The following is a 23,902-nucleotide window of genomic DNA, read 5'->3' on the forward strand; positions in this document are numbered from 1 at the left end:
GAACCCATAGCCGAGCCGCAGAACTTGACCCTGTATTCCAACATGAGGCTGGCATGCTGATATGGGATGCCAGTGTATCAAACAGCAGCCACCACACCCACCCATAAGAGAGCTTTAAAAACAAGTGCAGCTCAATTTACAATAGCTAAGATATGGAATCAACCCAAATGTCCATCAACTGGAAACTGGATAAAAGAAATCATGAGATATATACACCATGGAATACTACACAGCAGTTTAAAAAAAAAAAAAAAAAGAAAGAAAGAAAGAAATTCTGTCATTTGCAACAACAAAATGGACCCAACAGAAAACATTATACTTAGTGAAATAAGCCAGTCCCAAAAGGACAAATACCCTATATTCTCCCTGATCTGTGGTAACTAACAGAGCACATATATGGTAATCTACAGAAGTGAAATTGATAATTTGAGAGTCTTTGGACTGTTGAGGAACTTTTTTTTTTTTCATAATATCTGTTGAACTCTTTACTTAGTACAGAGTTAATCATGTGTACAAAGTTAATTGAAAATAGATCTTAATGGAGCCAGCGCTGCGGCATAGCAGCTAAAGCCACTGCCTGCAGTGCCAGCATCCCATATGGGCAACGGTTTGAGTCCCAGCTGCTCTACTTCAGATCCTGCTCTCTGCTATGGCCTGGGAAAGCACAAGATGGCATAAGTGCTTGGGGCCCAGCCACCCATGTGCAAGACTCAGACAGAGTTCCTGACTCCTGGCTTTGTCGGCCTAGGCCTGACCCAATAGCCACAGCCATTTGGGAAGTGAACCAGTGGATGAAAGATCTGTCTCCCACTCTCCATCACCTCTGCCTTTGAAATAAATAAATCTTTTTTAAAAGATCTTTCTTGCCAATTAAAAAGACCGAGAGAAAGTTTTCCCAATAACCCCCAAAATGAGAACTTCTTAGTTTTTCTTACTAAATATACTGTGTATTAACTTACTCTCTCAAATTCTTTCTTTATTCCTTTAAAACTGGAGTAAAATTCAAATTTAATGACCTTTCTGGAGGACTTCTTTACATTATCCTTTCTGGTCACTATTTCAAATAAACTAAATTACCACTTTAAAAATTCCATTTTGTATTTAATTCTTTTTATTTTAACGGCTTTGAAAATAAATTACTGAAGCACTCAGTGCTTAATACCAACCTAATTACATGACCAAATGCACAAAAACCATGTATAGAACTCTAAAATGTGAACTTCACACAGACTTAAAATTGATTCAAAAAACAGTTTTCATAGCTGGCACTATGGCACAGCGGGTCCTGTGGCACCTGCATCACATATGGGCTACGGCTGATGTCTCGCTTGCTCCACTTCCAATCCAACTCCCAGCTAATGCACCTGGGAAAACAGTGGAAAATGGCCCAAGTGCTTGGGCCTCTGCACCCACACGAGAGACCTGAAAGAAGCTCCTGGCTTCGAGTCTGCTCAGCTCCAGCAGTTGCAAGCATTTGTGGAATGAACTAGTAGATGGAAGATTTTCTCCCCTCCCCAACCCCACCTTGTAACTCTGCCTTTCAAATAATTAAGTAAATAAAAACTATTCTCAAACTTTTTGGTCTCAGGGCTCCTTTTAAGCTTTTAAATATTACTGAAGCCCCCAAAAAACTTTTGTACATAAAGCATATATTTGTATGTGTGTATATATCATACTATGATTATTTACACTAGAAATTAGGTATTTAAAATGTTAGAAATTACAGAAATCTGTTTTTAAGCTCATTTAAAAATAAATCTCTTACAGATTAACATAAACATTTTATAAAAAACTATTTTCCAAAAATAAAGGTTAGAGAAATCAGTATTTCACATTTTTACAAATCTCTTTAATACCAAGATTAAAAGAAGGTATCTATAGTCTCAGATGTGCTTTTACATTCAACCTTTTATAATGTGACTTGGGCTGAATCATATCAAGAGTACCTACTCTCACATAAGCTGCAAAAGAGAGGAATAACTTGGCATTTCAGCCAGTTATGGATTTTTTATTTATTTTTTATTTTTTTGACAGGCAGACTTAGATAGTGTGAGAGAGAGAGAGAGAGAGAGGCAGGCAGAGGGGAAGGTCTTCCTTTTCCATTGGTTCACCCTCAAAGTGGCCGCTATGGCTGGTTGTGTTGTAGCTGGCGCACTGCGCCGATCCGAAGCCAGGAGCCAGGTGCTTCCTCCTGGTCTCCCATGCACTTGGGCCATCCTCCACGGCCTTCCCGGGCCACAGCAGAGAGATGGACTGGAAGAGGAACAACCGGGACAGAAACCGGCACCCCGACTGGGACTAGAACTGGGGGTGCCAGCGCCGCAGGCAGAGGATTAGCCTAGTGAGCCACGGCGCCGGCCAAAAAAGTACTTTTCTAAAAACTCCATTTTTTATTGGAATGCCAAAATTTTACCACTGACTGCGAATACCATGACTTCCTCCAACAGGCTCACTTCATTTGCTTGAGAAAATAGCTACAGTTTGTCATTCTTTCAAGTAAAAACTTTCATGAAAATATCACCTAGTTTTGCTTACAACTCACAAACTACACAACAAGGGATAGAAGTACCTTTTTTCAAACACACCTATCTTATTTTAGTAGGCAACGGAAATGTTTTATTGAAGCATACTTCCCATTTCATCACAAAGAAAACGATAAAGACATGCAGCAGGAACTGCAAATCAAAACCACGATGAGACACCATCTCACGCCTACAGAATGGTTGTAATAAAAAAGATGATCAATAATAAGCATTAGTGGGGAGACAAGACAAACTGGAACCCTCATACATTGCTGCTGAGATCACAAAACAGTGCATTCTCTGGAAACAGTTTGGCAATTACTCATGAAGTTAAACAGAATTAACATACAACCCAGCAATCCACTCCTAGATTATATACTCCAAAAGAAAATGTGTTGCACAAAAATTATACACAATGTTCATAGCAGCATTATTCATAATTTCCAAGACATATAAACAATCCAAATGTCCGTCACAGGTAAATAAATGGGGTATATCCATACAACAGAATGTTATTCAGCAATAAAAAGAAATAAAGTCCTGATACATGATACTATACACATGAACCTTGAAAACATTTTACTAAATCAAAGGCAGCAGGCCCAAAAGGCCATGTTTTGTACACTATGCTCACAGGAAATAACAGGCAAATGCAGATAAAGCAATCTAAAGAGGCAGAAAGTAGATTATAGTTGCCAGGGGCTGAGCAGGGGGCAGGACTGAGGAGTCACTGCTAGCAAATATGGGGTTCTTTCTGGAGTGATGAAAATTTAACAGTATTAAGGGTTAAATAAGTCTATGACTACATTAAAAACCACTGAATTGTATACTTTAAAGGATGAATTTTATGGCATGTGAATTATACACCATAAAGCTATTATTTTAAAGACACACAGTACTCAAGGTGAAAATTTAGTAAAAATATTTTTACCAGTTCATCAACGTCATTTTTCAGTGAAACTGAAATTCTTCAACTGTTAAGTGCATGGTCAAGAATACAGCAACCACCAGTACGGGACGAAGCTTGATCCACCATCAGTGAAAATGTCAACACAGTGAAAAAGGCCAATGACTTCTTAATCTATCATGAAAAGTAATTTGACAGGAGAGCTCTCTGAGGCCCTATCAGGGGTCCACTGATCACACTGAGAACTGTTCCTCTAAACTACACCTACTGAAGGCACAACTGCAAAATTAGGGGATTTCCAGATACAGACCTGAGGCTCTACACAATTTCAATCTTCTAAGCAGTACACCACAAATTTCTCAAAAGAATAAAAGTAATCTCTAAATGCTGACTGGAGTTATTTCGATCAGTTCAAGTCAAATGACCCAATTAAGAGTTTGGAATCAATGACCCTGTGAAAGGCTGTAACAGAACATCTCCACAGAAACTCAAATACAAATTAGAAGAGCTAAAGTAATAAAGTTCAGGATTTAGTGCATAACAAAACATTCAATAAAATGTTAAATTAGACAAATAACAATAGAGCAACAATAGCTCTTTTCAAACTTTATAATTTGAATGTTGCACATCTTGAGACTAGACTTCTAAAATCACTCCCCATACTATTAATAGTTATTTCTAGCACAGCTAAGTTTAACGCTCAATATCAAAGAACCAACTAATTTTAGGTCTACAACAGGGGTGGGGAACAACCTGCCCAAGGGCTGTATAAGGCCCAGAAAATTATTTTGGTCTGGCTCTGCCAAAGCAAATGCAGGCAGGACTCAAAATTCAGTATAGCAGGCTAATTTTTAAGTCAATAATTTTGTATAGTCCACGAATGATGTTATAAATATCCAAATGGCCCTTGGCAGAAAAAAGGTTCCCCACTTCCAGTCTAAATAAAAAGTACCATATATTATCTAGGCCAACACTTCCATTTACACAATGAGGAAAGCAAGTTTGCAAGAGAAAAGTTGGCCAAAAATCACACAGATAGCTAGAGGCTGAGTCCTCTTTACTCCAAGTATCATGTTTTCACTGTGCCAACCTAATTCCCCAAGCAAATATGCAATGCACAAATCACTTAACCCACATCACACCAAGGCCAACCCAGACACCCTACCTGCCAACCAAACATTTTAAAATGCTTGACAATACCAAGAAAAAGTCAAAACAAATATAAAATTGTTGTAAGGAAAAACCACAAACGTTACTGGTACAACAGTAAAATGGATTCTGAACTTCAAATGCTACAAACTTTCAAAGATGAACAATTGTGAAGATAACTTGACAAGGTCTACTTTTACATAAACATTGGAAAACATATCATGAGCTATAACAAGGGCCAGATGCTGATAAACACCTAAAATACAAAGTTTCCCTACATATTATCTGGACTTATTTATGGCATGATATAACTGAAGACTCACCTGCAGGGCTGTCAGCATTCTCTCCTGAATGTAGCTGAATACCAGTAGAATCTATAGAGTTTACTGTAACTGTCTGTAGATTTGGCAACTGACCAGTGCTTAGACTAACTGGAGTTGAAGTCAAGGCTCCACCTGCTGCAACTTGACCAAGCGTGAGTGTCTGAACAGGCGTCAAAGTTATTTGTTGGGCAGCAGTATTCTGTATTTGCAGATTCTGCAAGTTCTGGACTCCTTGTACTTGAAACGTTTGCCAAGTTATCTGTCCAGAAGGGGTCACTGTCTGTGCCTGAATTAAAAAGGTTCCAGGATTCAGCTGCAATTGAAGATTTTGCAAAGCTTGTTGTGATATATTCTGACCACTGGCTTGCACACCATGGATTGTCTGTGGTGTAATACCTTGCACAATTTGGGCTTGACTGGTTGGCTGCTGAGACTCTTGAAGTTGTAGATGCTGTACAACAGGCTGTGCTGTAGAAACCTGAATATTCTGAGCCTGTGTCTCTTCAGAAACAGGCGACTGGATATAATTTCCCTGAAGCTCTGAAGAATGAACTTGCCCACTAGAAGTGGTCAAGCTATTTGTGTTTTGTTGTAATATACCTGTACTATCTATCGTAACAGGCAACTGTGATGAAGAGGACGTTGGCACAAATAAATCTGTATCAGTATTCGTTTCATTAATATCAGGAGAAACCCGCTCACCAGTCCTTTCTGAATTGTCTGAACTATCCATAGCTTGTCCTGTGTTTATCAAATGTCCATCGGCATTAATGCCTGCAGTCATTGTCTGAGAACTGCCCGAGAGTCCCAAAGAATCTAGATCGACACTATTGATTGGTACAAAGGTAATATTTCCTGGCAGACCAAGAGGCACATTAGCAACTACTTGGGCTTGGCCAGGAAAAGATGAACCACCAATTGCAACTCCCTGAACCTGGACTTGACCAGTCTGTGGTATGAGATTCTGGATATTAGCAGGAGGTGTTCCAGAGGCAAGCAAAGTTTGATTAGAGCCAGGAATGATCTGAATTTGACTGCTTTCTTGATTTATACCCCCATTATCTGAAGAGCCTGTGAAACCAATCTGAACCTGCTGACCATCCGTTGACTGAATCTGTGGTATTACTTGATATTGAACATTGGACACTGTACCATTTGATGAATCTGATCCTGGTGCAACTGAAAATATTTGTTGATTCTGCAGATTCTGAAGGGGAAGGACATACTGCCCACTCGAAGTAGCAGCACTTGGAATCTGTACTAGATTACCAGCTTCATCTTTTATAGCTGTAGGCGTGGCTGACAAAACCTCCCATCGATTTGGTGGTCCTCCTAACTGTGCAGAAGCCAAATCACCTGTCTGGATTAAAAAAAAAAAAAAAGTTATGATATATTCGTGGTATATTTTAACAAATCCTCAATACTCTATAAGCTGATATAAATCCTACTACCTGAAAACAAAGTTATCTTAACACAGAGTTCAATTTACAATAATTATTACTTCAGGTTTTGTTAGTTATTGCAAACACAGCCCATCCATTTGAACAGGGTAAAAAAAAATTTTTCAGAATTTTTTCTTACAACTATAAATTGATTTTCTGATCTCTCATCTATAATCTCGAATGCTATAGGTTATCTCACACACACACACACAGAGGAGGTGGCTAGAAAAAGTTATGAATAGTTTAAGCCAAACACACCAACTACTAGAGTTTTTAAAAAGTATATAGTCCACTACAAATGCATGATCAAATTAGGCACATTACAACTGTATACAAAACAGGGAACATTAGTACAATATTATCAAGTAGTCATCCAAGTTAAAAAGACTTGTATATTACTACTTTAAACTTTTTATCAAATAATTAAGGCTACTCCTTTATGGCATGAATTAATGTATTCTACTGCAAACTCATGGCTAGAGTTATTCCATGAGCAAGTCAACAAACTCCTTACTTTTCCCATAAACTACTAGAAAAATATGAGAACTTAAAAAAATTTAATGAGAAAAGGTTACTGCCCAGTAACCACATGACAAAGTAGCCCCATCTGAAACATTTTTCTAGAAACTAAACACTGGAGGATATAAGGGCTGGCATTGTGGTGCAGTAGGTTAATCCTCCACCTGTGGCGCTGGTTCATGTCCCGGCTGCTCCTCCTCAGATTCAGCTCTCTGCCTCAGCCAGGGAAAGCAGAAAATGGCCCAAGCACTTGGGCCCCCCATCCCTGCAACTGTGTGGGAGCCCAGAAGAAGCTCCTGCCTCCTGGCTTCAGATCAGCCCAGCTCCAGCTGTTGCGACCATTGGGGAGTAAACCAGCAGATGGAAACCCTTTCTCTCTGTCTCTTCCTCACTGTCTGTAACTCTACTTCTCAAATAAATAAATGAATAAAATCTTAAAAAAAAACAAACCTGGAGGATATAGCCTGGCTTTACTTACTGTTCTATTTAACTTTGCAGTAGAATGCCAGGCACACACATTTTGCATTCTGGGACCTGCTACAACCTCATATATCCCCACGGTTTATGGCTTAGGCACGATTGGGAAAAATACCAATGTAGAAAGCAAAAAGCAGTAAAACCCTACTTTTTTTTTTAAAGGGAATAACAACAATAGGGTCTAACATTTGAGTTTTTCTTTTATGTGCCACATTCTATAACAAGGGTTCATAAGATTATGCCACTTACTCCTTAAAACAATCCTGTGAGGTCAAGCGTTAACTATTCCTATTTCACAGATACAAAAAGTATGGGATAAAAATCACATATCTATCAAATGGTCAAGACAGGATTTAAAACTAGGCTAAGCCTAACTCTAGAACACAGGGCCTGTCAACCACAAACACTAGGGGTAAACACAAGGAGACTAGACCTTATGGAATTTAACATCAAAATAAAACCAGTGCTGGGGCCAGCGCTGTGGCAAACCGGGTAAAGCTGCTGCCTGCAGTGCCAGCATCCCATATGTGCACCGGTTCGAGACCCGGCTGCTCCACTTTTGATCCAGCTCTCTGCTATAGCCTGGGAAAATAGTAGAAGATGGTCCAAGTCCTTGGGAAGACCTGGAGGAAGCTCCTGGCTCCTGGCTTCGGGTAGGTGCAGCTCCGGTCATTTTGACCAATTGGGGAGTGAACCAATGGATGGAAGACCTCTCTCTCTTTGCCTCTCCTTCCCTCTCTAACTCTTTCAAATAAATAAATCTTAAAAAAAAATAAAAATGAAACCAGTGCTACAGTCTAAATGCAACTTCACTTCAAAGAACTCATGTAGGAGTTCAAAGTCTCACATCCATGTTATTAAGAGGGTAGACACTTAATCCAACTAGTGTTTACAGGAGGGGTCTTTGGAGAGTTTGATTAGATTAGGTCATTAGGATGGAGGCCCCATGATTGAATCCTGATGACTCTGTCAGGAGGAGGCAGAGACAGACACAGATACACAGGCTCCCTGTCTCTTGCCATGCAGTATTCTATGCTACTTCAGGACTGTCAGCCAGAAGACCATCATCTGGTGAGGTGCCTCCATCTTGCACCTCCCAAACCATAACCTAAAATAAACCTCTTCTCTTTATAAAGTGGTCTGCCTCAGGTATTTTGTTATAGTAATGAAAAGCTAATACATCAGCCTATCTCACTTATTTCTCGATCTAACCATAATTTTCTATAACCTCCCAAGTATCACCAGACATTGAGAACATAAGCATATCTGGCCTAGCATTGTCAATCTAGGACCCATGGTTGGGCTTTAAGGGATCAAACAGCAGAGATAATGTAAGGTTTCATCATATTCTCAAAGGGAATCTGACATTAAAAAAAAAAAAGCTAAGACAAATGTTCTCCTAACATAGACCATCCCATAAATTTTAATGCAAATATTACAGGACCAAAAGATCTTAAATTTCTTTAAAAAAATCATTGCCCAATTTTCATATACAGTTGAAAAATATGTTTTCCACTGGAAGAACCCTAATTTAACTACTCAAACATTAAAAACATATCTGCCAACAGGAAATAAGCATATATACGTAAACTCGTAAGATACACAATCCCTATCTTCAAATGGCTCACAATCTATCCGAGCAGACATACACATGCATGCTAACATACCATAAAAAGTGGCCCAGACTAGTCATATGATTACAAAAGTGAGAACGTGAAGAGAAGGCTGAGTTAATATGAGAATAAAATGCAAGATTTCACCAAGGTTCATTAGGATATAGAAACATTAGTAAAGGTACAGTAACACAAAAACCACAGACAAAACCCCTAAATAATAATACACAGCATGGAGCTCAAGAGGTCCAGAAAAAATTCATATTCATAAAGAAAAGCAGTAAGGAACAGATGAGACATTTTTATCAAGGCCTGGAAATGGCTGCACTGATCCTACTGGATGGATTGTTTGGACTTTATCCCACAGACAGTAAATGAAAGCTATAAAAGGTTTATAAGCAAGTGAGCGGTGCAATCGCATCTGTGTTTTATAAAGATAAACTAAGGCCCAGTGAAAGAGACCAAAAGAAAGGCAGAAGAGACTAAAAGCTGAGAAACTGTGAACCTCATACAAATCTCTGGGATGGAACTAAAACAGTAATCTGTCTTTCAAACACTTAAACTCATTCAACCTAAATTTTAAAATCAAACACTAAACATTAAAGCCGAATTCTTCAACTTCAATCTTGCCGAGAAATTGTAAGCACTTATTTTTTTACTTAACAGTAACAAATGCATATATTCAATCTTCAGTGAACAACTTTCTAGTCAAGAAACTCCTTGAAAATAAATATTACTTAAAAGCCAACTCTGAGTAAATACTGCCCATCTCAAGAAACTAAATAATAAACTGTAGTATCATTCTTCCCAGTGGTTTAGGCCATTAATCCAAAGACTATCTCTAAACAAAACGATATATTCTCAACTTTTCTGAATAAATCTAAGGTGAAAAAGCACATATGAAAAGTATCAAGCACAAGGTTGAAGGAAAAACACAGCAACAAATAATTTCAGCAAAAAAGGCCAGGGGTTAGCTTTGTGGCGTATGAGGTAAAGCTATCACCTGAGATGACTGCATCTCATGTGGGCACACCAGTTAGTGTCCAGGTCACTCCACTTCTGATCCAGCTCTCTGCTATGGCCTGGGAAAGCAGCGGAGAATGGTCCAAGTGCTTGGGCCCCTTTATCTATATGAGAGAGACCCAGATGAAGCCTTAGGCTTCAGTCTGGCCAAGCCTTCAGAATTGCAGCCATTTGAGGAATGAACCAATGGATGGAAGATCTCTCTGTCTCTCTCTAACTCCACCTTTGTAATAAATAAATCTTTTTAAAAAAAAAAGTCCAGAAAGGAATTATTCTTACATAATAATCTGCAGCTTTAAAAATTGTGCTAGGGGTCCACACGTGGTGTAGTAGGTTAAGCATCCACCTGAGGGGCCAGCTTCCCATACGGGTGCCAGTTCAAGTCCCGGCTGCTCCATTTCCAATCCAGTAGAAGATGGCCACAAGTCCTTGGGCCCTGCACCCACATGGGAGACCAAGAAGAAGCTCCTGGTTCCTGGCTTCCGATTGGCACAGCTCTGGCCATTGTGGCCATCTGGGGAGTGAACCAGCATATGGAAGACCTTTCTCTCTCTTTCTCTGCCTCTGCCTCTCTGTAACTGCCTTTCAAATAAATCTTTAAAAAAAAAAAAAAAAAACTACTAGACTTTAATTATTTAAAACAAAACCATGCTAGGGGAGGGGAGTGTATTACACTAGAAAGAAAAAACTCAGAATTGAATTTTTGTCCCAGCTACAAATGTGCAATTGAAATTGTGTGTGATTTCAAGGAAGACCGTAATTTCCTTAGCTTCACAAGGGCTACTACCTTACAGGGTCACAAAAAAAAAAACAAAAAACGTTAAGCTTTATAAAGGCCTATGTACTCCCACAAAGTATGATTATGATTATTAAAGATTATGATAGCAGATTTGAAAACCATCCATTTGACACCAGAACAATTCCTGGTACAAAGTAAGACTAGTACATGGAAGAGTTACTCTGCTTTAAAGTCACGACAAAGAAAATGACAAGAAACGGACAGAATGATGGAAACAGATCAATAAAACTAACTTTCAGGTATTAAGAGCCTTCCAGTAAAAAACTCTAAGCTAATTTTAAACCTATTTATTTCTATAATTCCACCCTGAATAAACCCCAAATATTTCATTTTATCAGCAACATGTCACTGAAAGAAATCAAGTACTCTAAACACCAAATGAGAAAGGGATAAATCAGAAAGTCATCTGAAACCAAAAAAGTTATAAAAATGTTTGATGTCAAGCCACTGGAAACACTAGAGAAACAAAGCAACAGAGACATAAAAACACACAACTCAGGCAAGAATTTCTATGTGGTTCAGTTGCAAGATAACGCTCTCCATTAAGCTCACAAACCAGTAACTAGTATCCTTACTGGACAATTAGCAAACTACAGAACGTGGAAGTTGGCAGTATTGTAAAAAGCTGTAACTGAGGGGTACTCTTCAGTTTCCCTCTACACATAAACACAGAACCACTCAGAGATAAAGGACCCAATCAACAGTGGGAAAAGGGGGAGCGGCTTCAGAAAGGTGGTACCTGCAGTGCTGGTCCTATAGCAAAATTCATTCCAAGGGCATTCTCCAGTGCAATTGGGCATGAAAATGGGGAGGCAGCATTTGAGAAGGATGGGGAAAAAGGGCATAGTTTTTTAGATAATACCTGCAGGAAGGGAAAATGAAAAAATCCACACTGCTTATTGCATACTATTTGGAAGGGATTAACTTCTCAGTTCCCACAAATGGCTTTATAAAATCCAGAAATAGGCAAGGAAGATGTGTAACTGGAAATAAGAATAAGTGTGAAGCTAAGGTACAAACTAAGAACCATTCTTAGGCAAGTATTTGAGTTTCTTAAAATCTTCAAAGAACACTAACAGAATTAAAAGATCTTAACAAATTCATTAAAATGATAGTGTAGGTCTTATTTCAAGTACTGGCAAAAATGATCTTTTCTTAAAATAAGCTATTACCAATTTTTTTTAAAAGCTATCAACATTTTTGTGTTAAAGTAATCAATACTGAAGTTGCAGCATAAGCCAATCATGAAATGATATTTACTTGTTCAGTTTATTTCGCTGAAGTAAAAAAAAAAAAAAAAAAAAGAATCCACAATTTCACACATGCAAACTGGACTAGTTCATACTTGTATAAAGGTCTATTTTTTTTCTATTCTCTGTTTTATTAACAAATTAACTACCCAACTTCTCAGACTGCTTTGCGATTGGACTCCTTCAGCACTGTACTAAAGGTAAATACCCTGGACTGGGATCCTCTTTTATAACAAATTCTAAATTCAAGATGATATTTAAATAAAGCAAGCCTTCACAGCAACTGATTGGCTTTTCAAGGCCCTTTTAATCTTAAAATAACAAACTAAACTGGCATAAAGTTGAACTGTATGTGGGTATTTCCACTTGATTTTTAAACACAATACCATATGCAATTTGGCATCCTGGATTGGATCCCAGAGCAGAAATTGGCATTAATGGAAAAACTGGTGAAATCCTAATGAAGTCCACAGTTAGCTTAGTAGTATCATAACACCAATTTCTTAGTTTTGACAAATGTACCGTAGTTATGTTAATATCAGGGGAAGCTGTGTAGGGCAACTTTCAGGTCTGTTACTTCCAACTTTTCTCTAAATCTAAAATTACTACAAAATACAAAATTTTCAAGACACAGCTACAAAAAAAAAGTTGCCTGCAGACTACTCATGATTCCCACTAATCTGAGTAAGATTATTTTCTAGGCACATTTTTAAACAGGAAAAAAAAAAAAGCCCATGATATCACTTAAATCAGTTTCTCCCTACTTTCTGAATGTACTAGAAAAAAAAAGTCTCAACTCCACTTTTAAAATGGAAAAATAAGTTTTCTATTTGCTAAAGCACACAGATAACAAGCCAGCCTTAATCATTTTACTCAAAGTGAAAAATCTTAAGCACAGGTACTAAACACAAACAAAAGGTTTTTTTGGAGATGTTTCTGGTAACATCATTATTTTCATTTTTAATATGATCGACAAATTATGAGGTATCTGCCTGCTAAATCTCAGACTTCTGGCAGGAAATGTATTGTTAGTAGTAGTGATTTGGGAATTCAGAAAAGGGACTGAAGAGGCATGGAAACTTCGGTACAAGTACATGGCCATGGCCGGCTAAGGATGCAGACAATGTGCTAATCCGCACCTGAGAGTAACGCAGATGTATATATACATCCTTTGACCTAGAACTTCCTTCTTCACTCCTCCGGTCCCAGAGGTAAACTGATACCTAAACTTGGCAAATCACATTTACAAGAAAAGTTCTGCTGTAATCAGAATATTAAGAAAAGATAAACAGAAGCAATCTGCCTTTCAATTTGACTTGATGCAGTGGCTTATTAAAATAAAAAGCCAATTTGTTTTGGCGGTTTGGGAATGGAGGTATATAGTTCATTACACATGCTCACCAAATCAGTCAAGTAAGTTTGTTCAATAACAGTGCTTCTCACAAATGTCTGCTTTTACATTTTAATCTGTTTACCAAAGCAGGATTAAGAAGTTAAAGCTACTCAGGTCCCCCAGAGTATAATCTGAAGCACTAAAATGACATTTACCAATTATGTAGCTTCACAGTAGCTTAACATTAGGTCAACTTTTAACGACCAGACATTAAGTATTTAATGCAGACTATAGCAAATATCAAACTTTTCTGTCTACAGTTACCAATTGAAAACATCACCGCACAAATCAATTCCTATTATCCATGTCAAAAAAAAGGGCTCCAATTATCTTAGTAAGTGAACACACGAACATGTTAAACTAAAGCAACAGTAAAGTTCACAACTTAACTGTCTAAAATCTGTTACCAGAGAACTGTGAATTAAGCCCTAATATAACACTCCCAGCTCCTCCCCCCAGCCCAGACACTGTAAAAACACTACAAAAAGAATCCCACCACATCCTACAGCAACCACAATAAAACGAAAATACCCGTTTTGCCAAGCAAATCCAACTGTAAGTAGCACGCATGTAAATACAATTCCTGACTTTTGTTTCTGAAGCTGACACTCATTCAATTTCAAAAGCTAAAGAACCACCTAAGTAAGCTGGCTGATTTCAGCGGTGGCTAAGTGTTCCACTCAACACCACTAGGAAAGATGACCGGAAATTTAAGTAGCAGCCTGCAAAAACTCAAATCCAACAATTTTGAGCGGTCACTAAAAAAGCACTCAAGGAGTGCTCATTCCTGCATACAAAAGGCTAGCTCGGGGGAACGAACTTCACTTTTCCTTTCTTACGAGTTCAGTCAGCCAGACCTAGCAACCTCCAGCAGAAAAAGCTCCAGGTTCCAGAATTCCAAGAACCAGAGGCACTGCCGCCGTGGCCGATACTATCTATGGCCGATAGGCTGTGCTTGAAAATGCACTACCGCTCGGCGAAGGAGTTTGCAGCGCTGATATGAATTGCTCAAACATCCATTTTGGAGGCCTCCACCCCCGCCCTCGCAGACTTCATTTTGTGGCGAATTCTGAGCGAGGTGCCGCAGTGACAATGTGCAGAGAGCCAGGGCCGGCTTCGGGGCCAAACCGGGATGCGGAGGGCAGGACGGGGCGCGGGGCCGCGCGGGCGCGGGGCAGGCCTCGGGGGCGGGCGCCCGCAGGCCGGGGATGGCGGGCGCCGGGGCCTCGGCGGGGGCGGGCCGCGCGCGCGGGACTTACCGCTCCGGCGGCGGCGGCGGCGGCGGCGGCGGGGGCCCCGGCAGCGGCGGCCGCCTCGTCCTCGTCGTCGCCCGGCGATGGCGGCCCTATCTTGCTGCAGGTAGCGGCCAGCAGAGCGAGCGGTGACGGCTGAGTGTCCTACCCCCGATGGGCGGGTTCAGAGAGGGAGACAGGGGAGGGGGGTGGCGGTTAGGGCCGGGCCGCCGCTCGCACAGGAAGTGCGGCTCGGTCCTCCGGGCCGGCCCGGCCAGCGCCAGCCCGCGCTCGCCGCCGCCGCCGCCGCCACCACCACCACCACCGCCGCCGCTGCCGCCGCCGCCGCCGCCGCCTCCCGCCGCTCGCCCCGGGCTGGCCGCCCCGTCGCACGCTCGCTGCGCGCCGGGCCTCCACCTGGCGCCCGGAACCCACCCCGGGAGGGCGCGCACCCTCGCACACTCACACACGCACAAAAAGGCGGCGGGCGGGCGGGCTGGCGGCGGGCGGGGGAGCGCGGGCGGGGTCGGAGCGTTGGCGCCTCGGGCGGGCAGCTCCCGGGGCGGGGGGAGGGGAGGGGAGAGGCGCGGAGGGAGGGGAGAGGCGAGGGGAGGAGAAAGCGGCGCGAGGGGGGAGCCGGGCCGGGCTCAGCCGCTCCTCACCTGGGCCGCCGCCGCCGCCGCCACCGCGCTGTTTCCGTGCTGCTGCTGCTGCTGCTGCTGCAGATACTCGCCGTGGCCGCCGCCGCTGCCGCCGCCGCCGCTGTCCACGTCCAAGGCAGCCATTTCCTCTTGTTTCACGGGCTTTTCGGGAGCTGCAGGCACAGCGCGGGGGGGTGGGGTGGGGGTGGGGAGGAAGGCGGGTGGAGGAGAGGGAGGGGGCCCGCGGGCCGCGGCGAAATTACTCCGAGAGCCCCGACCGAGGCCCCTTCCCCTCCCCCACCCGCCCCCCGGCGGCGGCGCGGCGGCGGCTCCCTCCTCCCCTCCTGCTGCTGCCCCCGCCCGCCGCTGCCTGTAACCCTCCTCCTCCTCCTCTTTCCCTCCTCCTCCTCCTCCCCGCGCTGCCCCTGCCCCCTCTCCTCTCCTCCCCTTTCCCTTCGCGCCGCTCGCTCTCACTCGCGCTCGCTGCTCTCGCACCGTCAGTCACTCACACACGCCCGCCCGCCGCCCGCGCCCGCACACAGGGGGATGCGCTCCCGGCGGCCCGGGGCCCGGCGGGGAGACGGCGCTGCTGGGGGGGGCTTGAGGGCTGGACGGTGGCTGGCGGGAAGGGCAGGCAGGCGGAGGGGAGTGCGGCTTTCTGCCTCTCACAGACACTCGGCGGCACACCACGGGGCCGGGAGCCGGCGGCGGCCCCGGGCTGGCTGCGGGCAGCGGCGGCAGCGGCGGCGGCAGCAGGGGTTGCTCTCTCTCGGCTTTACGTACCGGTCATAGTGTGTTTAGGGCACCTCAGGCGGGGCTCCCCGCCGCCTTACACATGGTGAGGAGCGAAGGCGGCGGCGGCGGGAGAGGATGCGGGAAGCGGCGGCGGACACGGCCGGAGCGGTCCGGGGATTTTTTTTTCCTATTTTGATTGACTGTGCGGGAAACACAAAAGGTGGAGCCTCCAGCCCAAAAGGGGGGAAGAGGGTGACAGCCCGCCCGGAAGTCCCGCCCCTCTTCTCCGCGTTCATTCGCCACCACGCTCCCCGTCGGCCGTCCTCATTGGTCCGGACGCCCGTCCGTCGCTCGGCCAGGCGGCGCGCTTCCTGTTTGCCCCCCGGGTGGAAGAGGAGAGACAATGAGCGGCTGTGGCAGCGTAGCTTCCCGAGAGCGGCTACGGCTCGCCAGTTACCCCGCTGTGCCCGCCTCGCTCGCCGGTTGCCGCTGCCAGGCCCGAGACGCAGGCCTCTTCCGCCTCGCAGGCTCTCCGAGTAGGCCCGACCGAGCTGAAGGGCAGCCAGGCTGGGGAGGAAATCCGTCCCCGGTGGCTCCGGCTCCACTCGATGTTTCCTCCATCCCGGCGGCAGCCTCGGCTCGATCTCCCCAGGGCCTCGCGCTCCCGGAGCCGCCGCTTCCCTGCGCTGCCAGGAGGCCGCTGCCGCTGAGCCTCGGGGCTGCTGCTGCGGCCGCTGCTGCTACTGAGCAAACCAGACCCGCCCCACGAGCCCGGGGGGAGGGAGCTGGTATTGGGGGAGACACCCCCTCCGAAGCCGGAGGAGGATTTTCTCTCTCGCACACTTTGAGCTGTCGTATTCACAGCCAGAGCCATCTCGTTCCCATCCCTCTCAGCCCCCCAGGTCTCCAACCGTCTCCCTTTTTCCCTTGCCCTGGAGGCAGGCGTTTAGAGCGAGAGAAAAATCAAGTGGAGAGCTTTCATGCTGGCCAGTGGCACCAGAAAAGGAACTTAGATGTGGCGTGTGTATGTGTTCAATGAGGCAAGAATCCTTGTTTAAAAAGAAAAAAAAATGAGTCACTCATTGCACATACATATATCATTCCCTGCTTCTTAATCCTCTCGGTACCAAGTCTGAAAGGTCCTGCCGGCCGTTGCCAACATTTTTTAAATAGTGAATCTCAGTGAAGTTTTCTGGTTTTTTTTCTTGGAACATTTCATGCTTTAGTTTTAAAAATCTTGTTTCACTTACTGGATTAGGTTAACATTCCTTCCGTCTTTGGCATCGTTGATATTTCGCTGTCATCCTGGGCGAAAATGCTCAGGTTTTATGTGTGTGTTTTGCCAACTGAGAGACATCTCTGCCTATTACCTTTAGGTGTAGTTGCCAAGAAAAAGGTTAAAGGCGGGGAGACTGTCCATAATACTTTTATTGTAACTCTGACTCCAATCAGTGTTCCAATTATGGTGATGATTGTATTTCATGTGATAAATGAAACTGTGCTGGAGGAGGAAGTTGAGAAGCCCAAACACTTTACAGTTTGTGGGCAGTAACTAAATTGGTAGCCCATTTGTGATTGACTAACTTTGCATCTCAGTTAAAAAGCACTTATGCTTGCCACCTATGCTCATAACATTGGAAACACTGCATGGTTACTTAGCTCCTAATTGTGCAAAAGATCAAATTTCCAGGGAATTGACAAAAAAAAAAAAAACCACAAACATGTGAATTCTGAGTCCAACTATAGGGTTGATCTAATAGTAAGTCCTTTCATTCTCATATTTAACTAGAAGAATCACTTAGAAAGTTAGTGTGCCAGTTTACACTTAACATTTGTTCAAGGAAAATAAAATAAGCTGTTGAGGTGGGAAGGACAAAACGAGGGACAGCTGGCTTGAAGAGCAGGACAGGAAAGACAGTGAAGGGGAAGAGGGGAAAGTAACTGTTCCATTGTTCTTACCTGGCCCTGTTGGGTACAGGCTAGCCCGCTCTCTAAAAGTGGGACTTCAAGTGATTGGCTGGGAGCGGGGCTATGTTACATGGCCCCAGTACACCGCCTCCCTGCCCCTTTTGCAAAGGGTTAGTCTAAGCCACCATAGAAAGCAAAGTACTTGGCCACAAGAATCAAATTCATTTCTTCACCAGCACCCATTGACAAGTGACAAAAACTTGTTTACAGTGGGGGTGGGGAGGAAGACTATAACACATAAAAACACTGCTAATCTTTCTGAAAAACAAAATCACGCACCTGCACTGGTCTCCTGATGCAATGCTTTTGAGAAATGCAGGCACCAAAAACATCACTGGCTACTACAGTCTGATTCAGAATACTCAGACCACGTTTGAAAGTGATTGTGACATGGAGACTTCAGATGCCAGCAGTGAAGACGGTCACTTAACTGAATGCCTACACCTAGCTGTTTCAATACTGTACACAAATCTTGAAATGCAGTTCCATTGAAAGATGTATTTTTAGTAGAAGGGTACTTTCCCATTGGCATCTCCAACTCTGTTTATGTAGGAACCCAAAATTGCAGGGTTCCTATGTCCACATAGGAACACATCACCTAATCCCAACAGGGAGACCAGTGTTGGATATTATTCATACTTTCTCCTTTCCACAGTGATTAAGGAAACTGCTGACCTTTTCCACCACATTAGGAGATCTGGGTGTCTCTTCCCACCCACCCTTATCCTCAGTTTCCTTCTTTGTTTCATATGTGTTTTTCTAAGTTTTCTTAAATCCTTTGGAAACGTCATGAACCTGGAAAGGCAACTGTTTCTTACTGGCATGGACTCACGCACCACTTCCACTGCTTGATCTGCACCTGGCCACTCTGTATTAGAGACGACTGTCCTGGATCACACCTGAAAGACCGTGCCTGTAGCTTCACAGTCTCTACTTCTACACCCCCGTCCCCAAACATCTATTCAGTGGATCATGTACAACTGCCAATATTCAATTGCTCTTTATCTTAAAAGTGGTAGTTTTGTATATGTCAATCTAAATCAGTACTCAGGAACATAGGCTTTGTTGCTGTGACGTGAACCCTACTTTTACCTGTCGCACATCTCTGATCTGTTCAGGCTAGGTTTCAAGAATCTTAATTTGCCCTATATACATAAGCACTATCACATTTCAGAAACATTCAACTTTCCATTAACTAGGTATATCTACCCCCACTTAATGTTTCTCTGTTTTCTTAACAATATACCTTAAAAGCCTTTTCTCTTGTTTCTAAATGTACCAAAAGGCAGAGGTAACATTTTAAGCATTTACTATGTCCCAAGCCCTCACATCTCTAACTTTAATCCTCACAGACTCCATGTGATCAATATTATAGAACTGTCATTTGACAGATGAGGAAATGGAAATTCAGCAATCCTATGGAACTTAGTGTCCCTTTCAAAGTTTGTACCCTTTCAGGATACAAACCCACATCTGTCTGCTCTGCTTACCGACAGAGCGGCTCTTCTTAAATGATCAGTTTAAGATTCATCTACCCATAAAAACAAAAAATATAAATACTAAAGGGGATATAATTAGTATATATTTTTATGGAAGATCATTATCTTTTTTAAAAAATGTTTTTATTTATTTGAGAGGTAGAATTACAGAGAGAGAGAAGGAAACCAGTTAACTTTAATTTTTTTATCCAGCATTCATTTTTCCACAAGATAATTGTCTTGGCCATCTTCGTAATAGTAAATGTCTACAACATGTCATGTATTGGTTAGAGCATTCAAGAGCATTCAACATACATGACCCCTAACATAAAAAACTCACATTCTAAGGAACACTTGCTTTGAAGATGATCTTTCATAGATGGCCCAAGTGCTTGGGCCCCTGCACCTGCATGAGCGACCCAGAAGAAACTCCTGGCTCCTGGCTTCAGAACAGCACAGCTCCAGCCATTGCAGCCATTTGGGGAGTGAAACAGCAAATGGAAGACCTCTCTCTCTCTCTCTCTCTCTCTCTCTCTCTCTCTCTCTCTGCCTCTCTGTAACTCTGCCTTTCAAATAAATAAATAAATCTTTATTTTAAAAGAAAAAGATATTCCTTTTCTTGATGAGTTTCTCATTTTCATTCAAGGTCCACAAAAGTACTGATGTCCTTATAATCAAAATTCCCATCCTCACTATCTGTTGACGTTCCTTGGGATTCTAAAATGGCTAGTTACCCACAACATTCCCAAGTCATTGTCATGTAAGCCCAGGAAGCTTTGTCCACGAACACTCGATTTCTGAGTCTTGGCAATTTTCCTAGAAAAGATGAAACGTATAATGTATTTCTACTTTCTCAATAACTTGTCCTAGAAGAACACAGGATGCTAGGAATTCTCTTGGCTGTACGTAAGAAGTGGCATTACTTAGCAAAGAAGACTATGTAATCTGGCACCATTAGAAAGTCTGATGTCCTTCAGTGGTGAACAACGATCTTCAGCACCGAGTGCGCTCATACTTCAGGTCACAACTCCCTCTCTGCAGATACATCAACTAATCCCAAAAGATCCACCATACCCAAGGAGTAACTAGAGAAGACAGGTGGATGGGAGTGGGGGCTGAAGGATGAGGTGCCAGGGAGATGATTGGATAGAACTATAGCAGCTGAAATGCTGCACCACATACCATCACTCCCTTTCAACCTAAGAACCAGGGTAAAAACTAAATGCAATTATATACACACATGCATATATACTCAATGGTACTTCAAAGAGCTCATTGTAAGTGGTTGAAAGACAAATTTATTTTGGTGCAAAAAAATTTTGAAATCCAAGGACAGTTTTTCATTTTACATATATTCCATGAACTTGTTGAAGGCACCTCATTGTACAATATATACATACATATATACACACACACATACATACTTAGGTATGTATATAAACATTACAGTTATTCACTACATAATGACACTTTGGTCAACAAAGAATCACATTTAGAATGGCTGGCCCACAGATTTCTTCAAGCAGTGACTAGTGATGTCGTAAGCATCTTTGTGTAAGTATACCCTATGATATCCACACAACAGAACTGCCTAACAACATTCTCAGAATGTATCCTTGTCATTAAGTGACACATGACTGTACTATATAATCCACAGTAGATTTATAAATTGTGGTATAGGCCGGCGCCGTGGCTCACTAGGCTAATCCTCCACCTTGCGGCGCCGGCACACCGGGTTCTAGTCCCGGTCGGGGCACCAATCCTGTCCCGGTTGCCCCTCTTCCAGGCCAGCTCTCTGCTGTGGCCAGGGAGTGCAGTGGAGGATGGCCCAAGTCCTTGGGCCCTGCACCCCATGGGAGACCAGGAGAAGCACCTGGCTCCTGACTTCGGATCAGCGTGGTGCGCCGGCCGCAGCACGCCGGCTACGGTGGCCATTGGAGGGTGAACCAACGGCAAAAGGAAGACCTTTCTCTCTGTTTCTCTCTCTTTCACTGTCCACTCTGCCTGTCAAAAAAACCAAAAAAACAAAAAAAACTCGTTACCAAAAGATGAGTTTAGGAGTGGGTGTTTGGCACAACAGCTTAGGTTGCAGTTGGGGATACCCGATTTCCATAACAGAGTGCATGGTTCAAGTTCTGGCTACTCTACTTCTGATCCAGTTTCCTGCTAACATGTAGCCTGGTAGGCAGTAGATATGGCCCAAGTGCTTGGGACCCTGCCATCCACACGGGAGATCACTATGGAGTTCCAGGATCCTGGCTTTGGTCTGGCCCAGCCCTGGGTATTGTGGGAATTTGAGGAACAAATCAGTGGATGGAAGATCATTCTCTGCTTGTCTCTGCCTTTGAAATAAAAATGAAACAAAGAAATTCTAAAAAAGAAAAAAAAGACAAACTATAATACCACTTAAAGTTTTAGAACATACCAAATACACTCTGTACTACATGTGTTTACATACATTTATGTAGTACATGTTGTACAAATAAATGATAAATGCTAATTTAAAAAATTTTTATAAATATTTATTTGAAAGCAGAGTTGCAGAGAGTGAAAGACATTTTCTATCTGCTGGTTCACTCTCCAGATGGCTACAATGGCCAGGACTGAGCCATGTCAGGACTCACCTGGTGTGCTTATGGGATGCTAGTGGCACAGGGGACAGCTGTGGGATTGGGATTGGTTTCCCCAGGATTTTTGAATTTGTATTTGCAAATTTTACTTAATATGAGCTGAATCTATTATATTTTCTTTATTGCTGTTTGCCTGAAATAATGTATAATCTTTATTTTAAACTAAAAAAAAAAAAATGGGCAAGCATTGTGGTACACGATTTGAGACACTACATCCCATTGTGGAGTGCCTGGTTTGAGTCTCCACTGTTCCTCCACATATCTAGCTTCCTGCTAAAGCATCCCAGGAGGCAGCAGACAATGGCTCAAGTGCTTCGGCCCATGCCACCCATGTGGGAGACCCGGATGTAGTGCCAGGCTCCAGGCTTTGGCCTAGCCCGGCCCTGGCTGTTGCAGGCATTTGAGGAGTGATTCAGCATATGGAAAGGCGCTCTGTGGCTCTGTCTGTAGCTCTGCCTTATAAATAAATAAACCTTTTTAAAAGACATTTTTTAAAAGAATTACCAAATAAGTACATGCTAGAAGGAGTAAAATAAGCATGCCCAGACAACTAATGGGGGTGGGGAAGAGGATGATTCACACGACTGCTCCAGCTTTAGGAAGAGAAACCAGGACTATTAAGTGGGAGTGGGTACGTCTGTAGATAAAGGAGGAAAAACCACCGCCAACTCAGTTTTTCCTACTACATGCTCACAGCACGCCTGCCTTCTGCCACTACACCTGGGGGCTACCTCCCCACACACCAACCTGAGACACCACCCTGTTCACCTGACATGCCAGTCACAAGCCGCAAGTTGTTTTACCTGTGCTTCTGATCACCTGACTAGAAATACCAGTTCCCACTACCCCCTCCCGCTCAGGGTCATGAATTTACTGGAGGGACACACAGCATTCAGGGACCTGCTTACACTTAGTGCTTTTCATACAGGATACAAGAAGGTGCATGGGGCGAGTATAGAGAAGGGAGCCAGCGTCCATGCCCTCCCCAGGCGTGGGGGCCCTCCAGGACCCCCTGTGTGTTCAGGTACCCAGAAGCTCTCTGAAGCCTGTGGATTCACGGAGGCTTCACCACCGGGGCATGACTGGTGAGACTGTGTGTAGGTGGTGGGGGCGGGGTCTCCCAGCACCGCCTGCACGCGGATTCTTCAGCAGTCTTCCCTCATAACTTTGAATCCCTGACCTGCGAGGTGGTCAGAGAAAGAGCGGGAAGATCAGAGAGAATTTCCCTGACCTCCCCAGGGAAGAGAGAGTCCAGCATCTATGGGTTGTGTTGGGGAAGGAATTATGAGCCAGGAACCATGGATGGAAACCAAAATATTTCTATCTCCCATAATATCACAGTATGGAGTGGAGGATCTTGAGTGTGATTTCATGTGTTGGAGCTGCTAGCAGGACATCCAGGAGAGAGAGCCTACAGACTTTTCTTTTTTAATTTATTTGAAACGTAGGGTTACAGAGAGGGAGAGATCTTCCATCCACTGGTTCAGTCCCCAAATGGCCCCAACAGCCAAGGCTGGGCCAGGCCAAAACCAGAAGCCAGGAGCTTCATCCAAGTCTCACTCAGGGGTGCAGGGGCCCAAGCACTTGGGCCATTTTCTACTGCTTTCCCAGGTGCATTAGCAGGGAGCTGGACTGGAAGTGGAGCAGCCAATATGGGATACCAGCATCATAGACAAAGACTTAACTTGCTACCCCACATTGCAGGCTCTGCCTACAACCTCTTCTAAGATTGTCTCTACAGCTAAAAAGGGAAGCAAGGGAAGGGTGTGACCTGGGAGCCCTTACCCTCCTCATGGGCCTC

The 23,902-nt window shown here is 43.6% G+C and overlaps 1 protein-coding gene across 6 annotated transcripts in view; it reads right to left on the bottom strand.

The window, feature by feature from the left end:
• SP3 (Sp3 transcription factor) overlaps positions 1-16,170 on the bottom strand; it is a 61,244-nt gene extending 45,074 nt beyond the window's left edge. The window contains exons 1-4 of one of the 6 annotated variants that reach the window (XM_062187915.1): positions 16,074-16,170; positions 15,312-15,463; positions 14,677-14,814; positions 4,902-6,261 (exon numbers count right to left, since the gene is read on the bottom strand). In XM_062187915.1, coding sequence (XP_062043899.1) covers positions 4,902-6,261; positions 14,677-14,814; positions 15,312-15,463; positions 16,074-16,080 — 1,657 coding nt within the window. In that variant the 5' untranslated portion in view covers positions 16,081-16,170. Of the gene's footprint in view, positions 1-4,901; positions 6,262-7,026; positions 7,141-9,955; positions 9,986-10,254; positions 10,333-11,513; positions 11,559-14,676; positions 14,815-15,311; positions 15,464-16,073 lie in introns of those variants that run through there. The other 5 variants (XM_062187923.1, XM_062187947.1, XM_062187937.1 and 2 more) reach the window with 5 other exon arrangements.
• Between the last annotated feature and the right edge of the window lie 7,732 nt (positions 16,171-23,902).

This window comes from Lepus europaeus, chromosome 1 (assembly GCF_033115175.1).
Source record: "Lepus europaeus isolate LE1 chromosome 1, mLepTim1.pri, whole genome shotgun sequence".
NCBI lineage: Eukaryota > Metazoa > Chordata > Mammalia > Lagomorpha > Leporidae > Lepus > Lepus europaeus.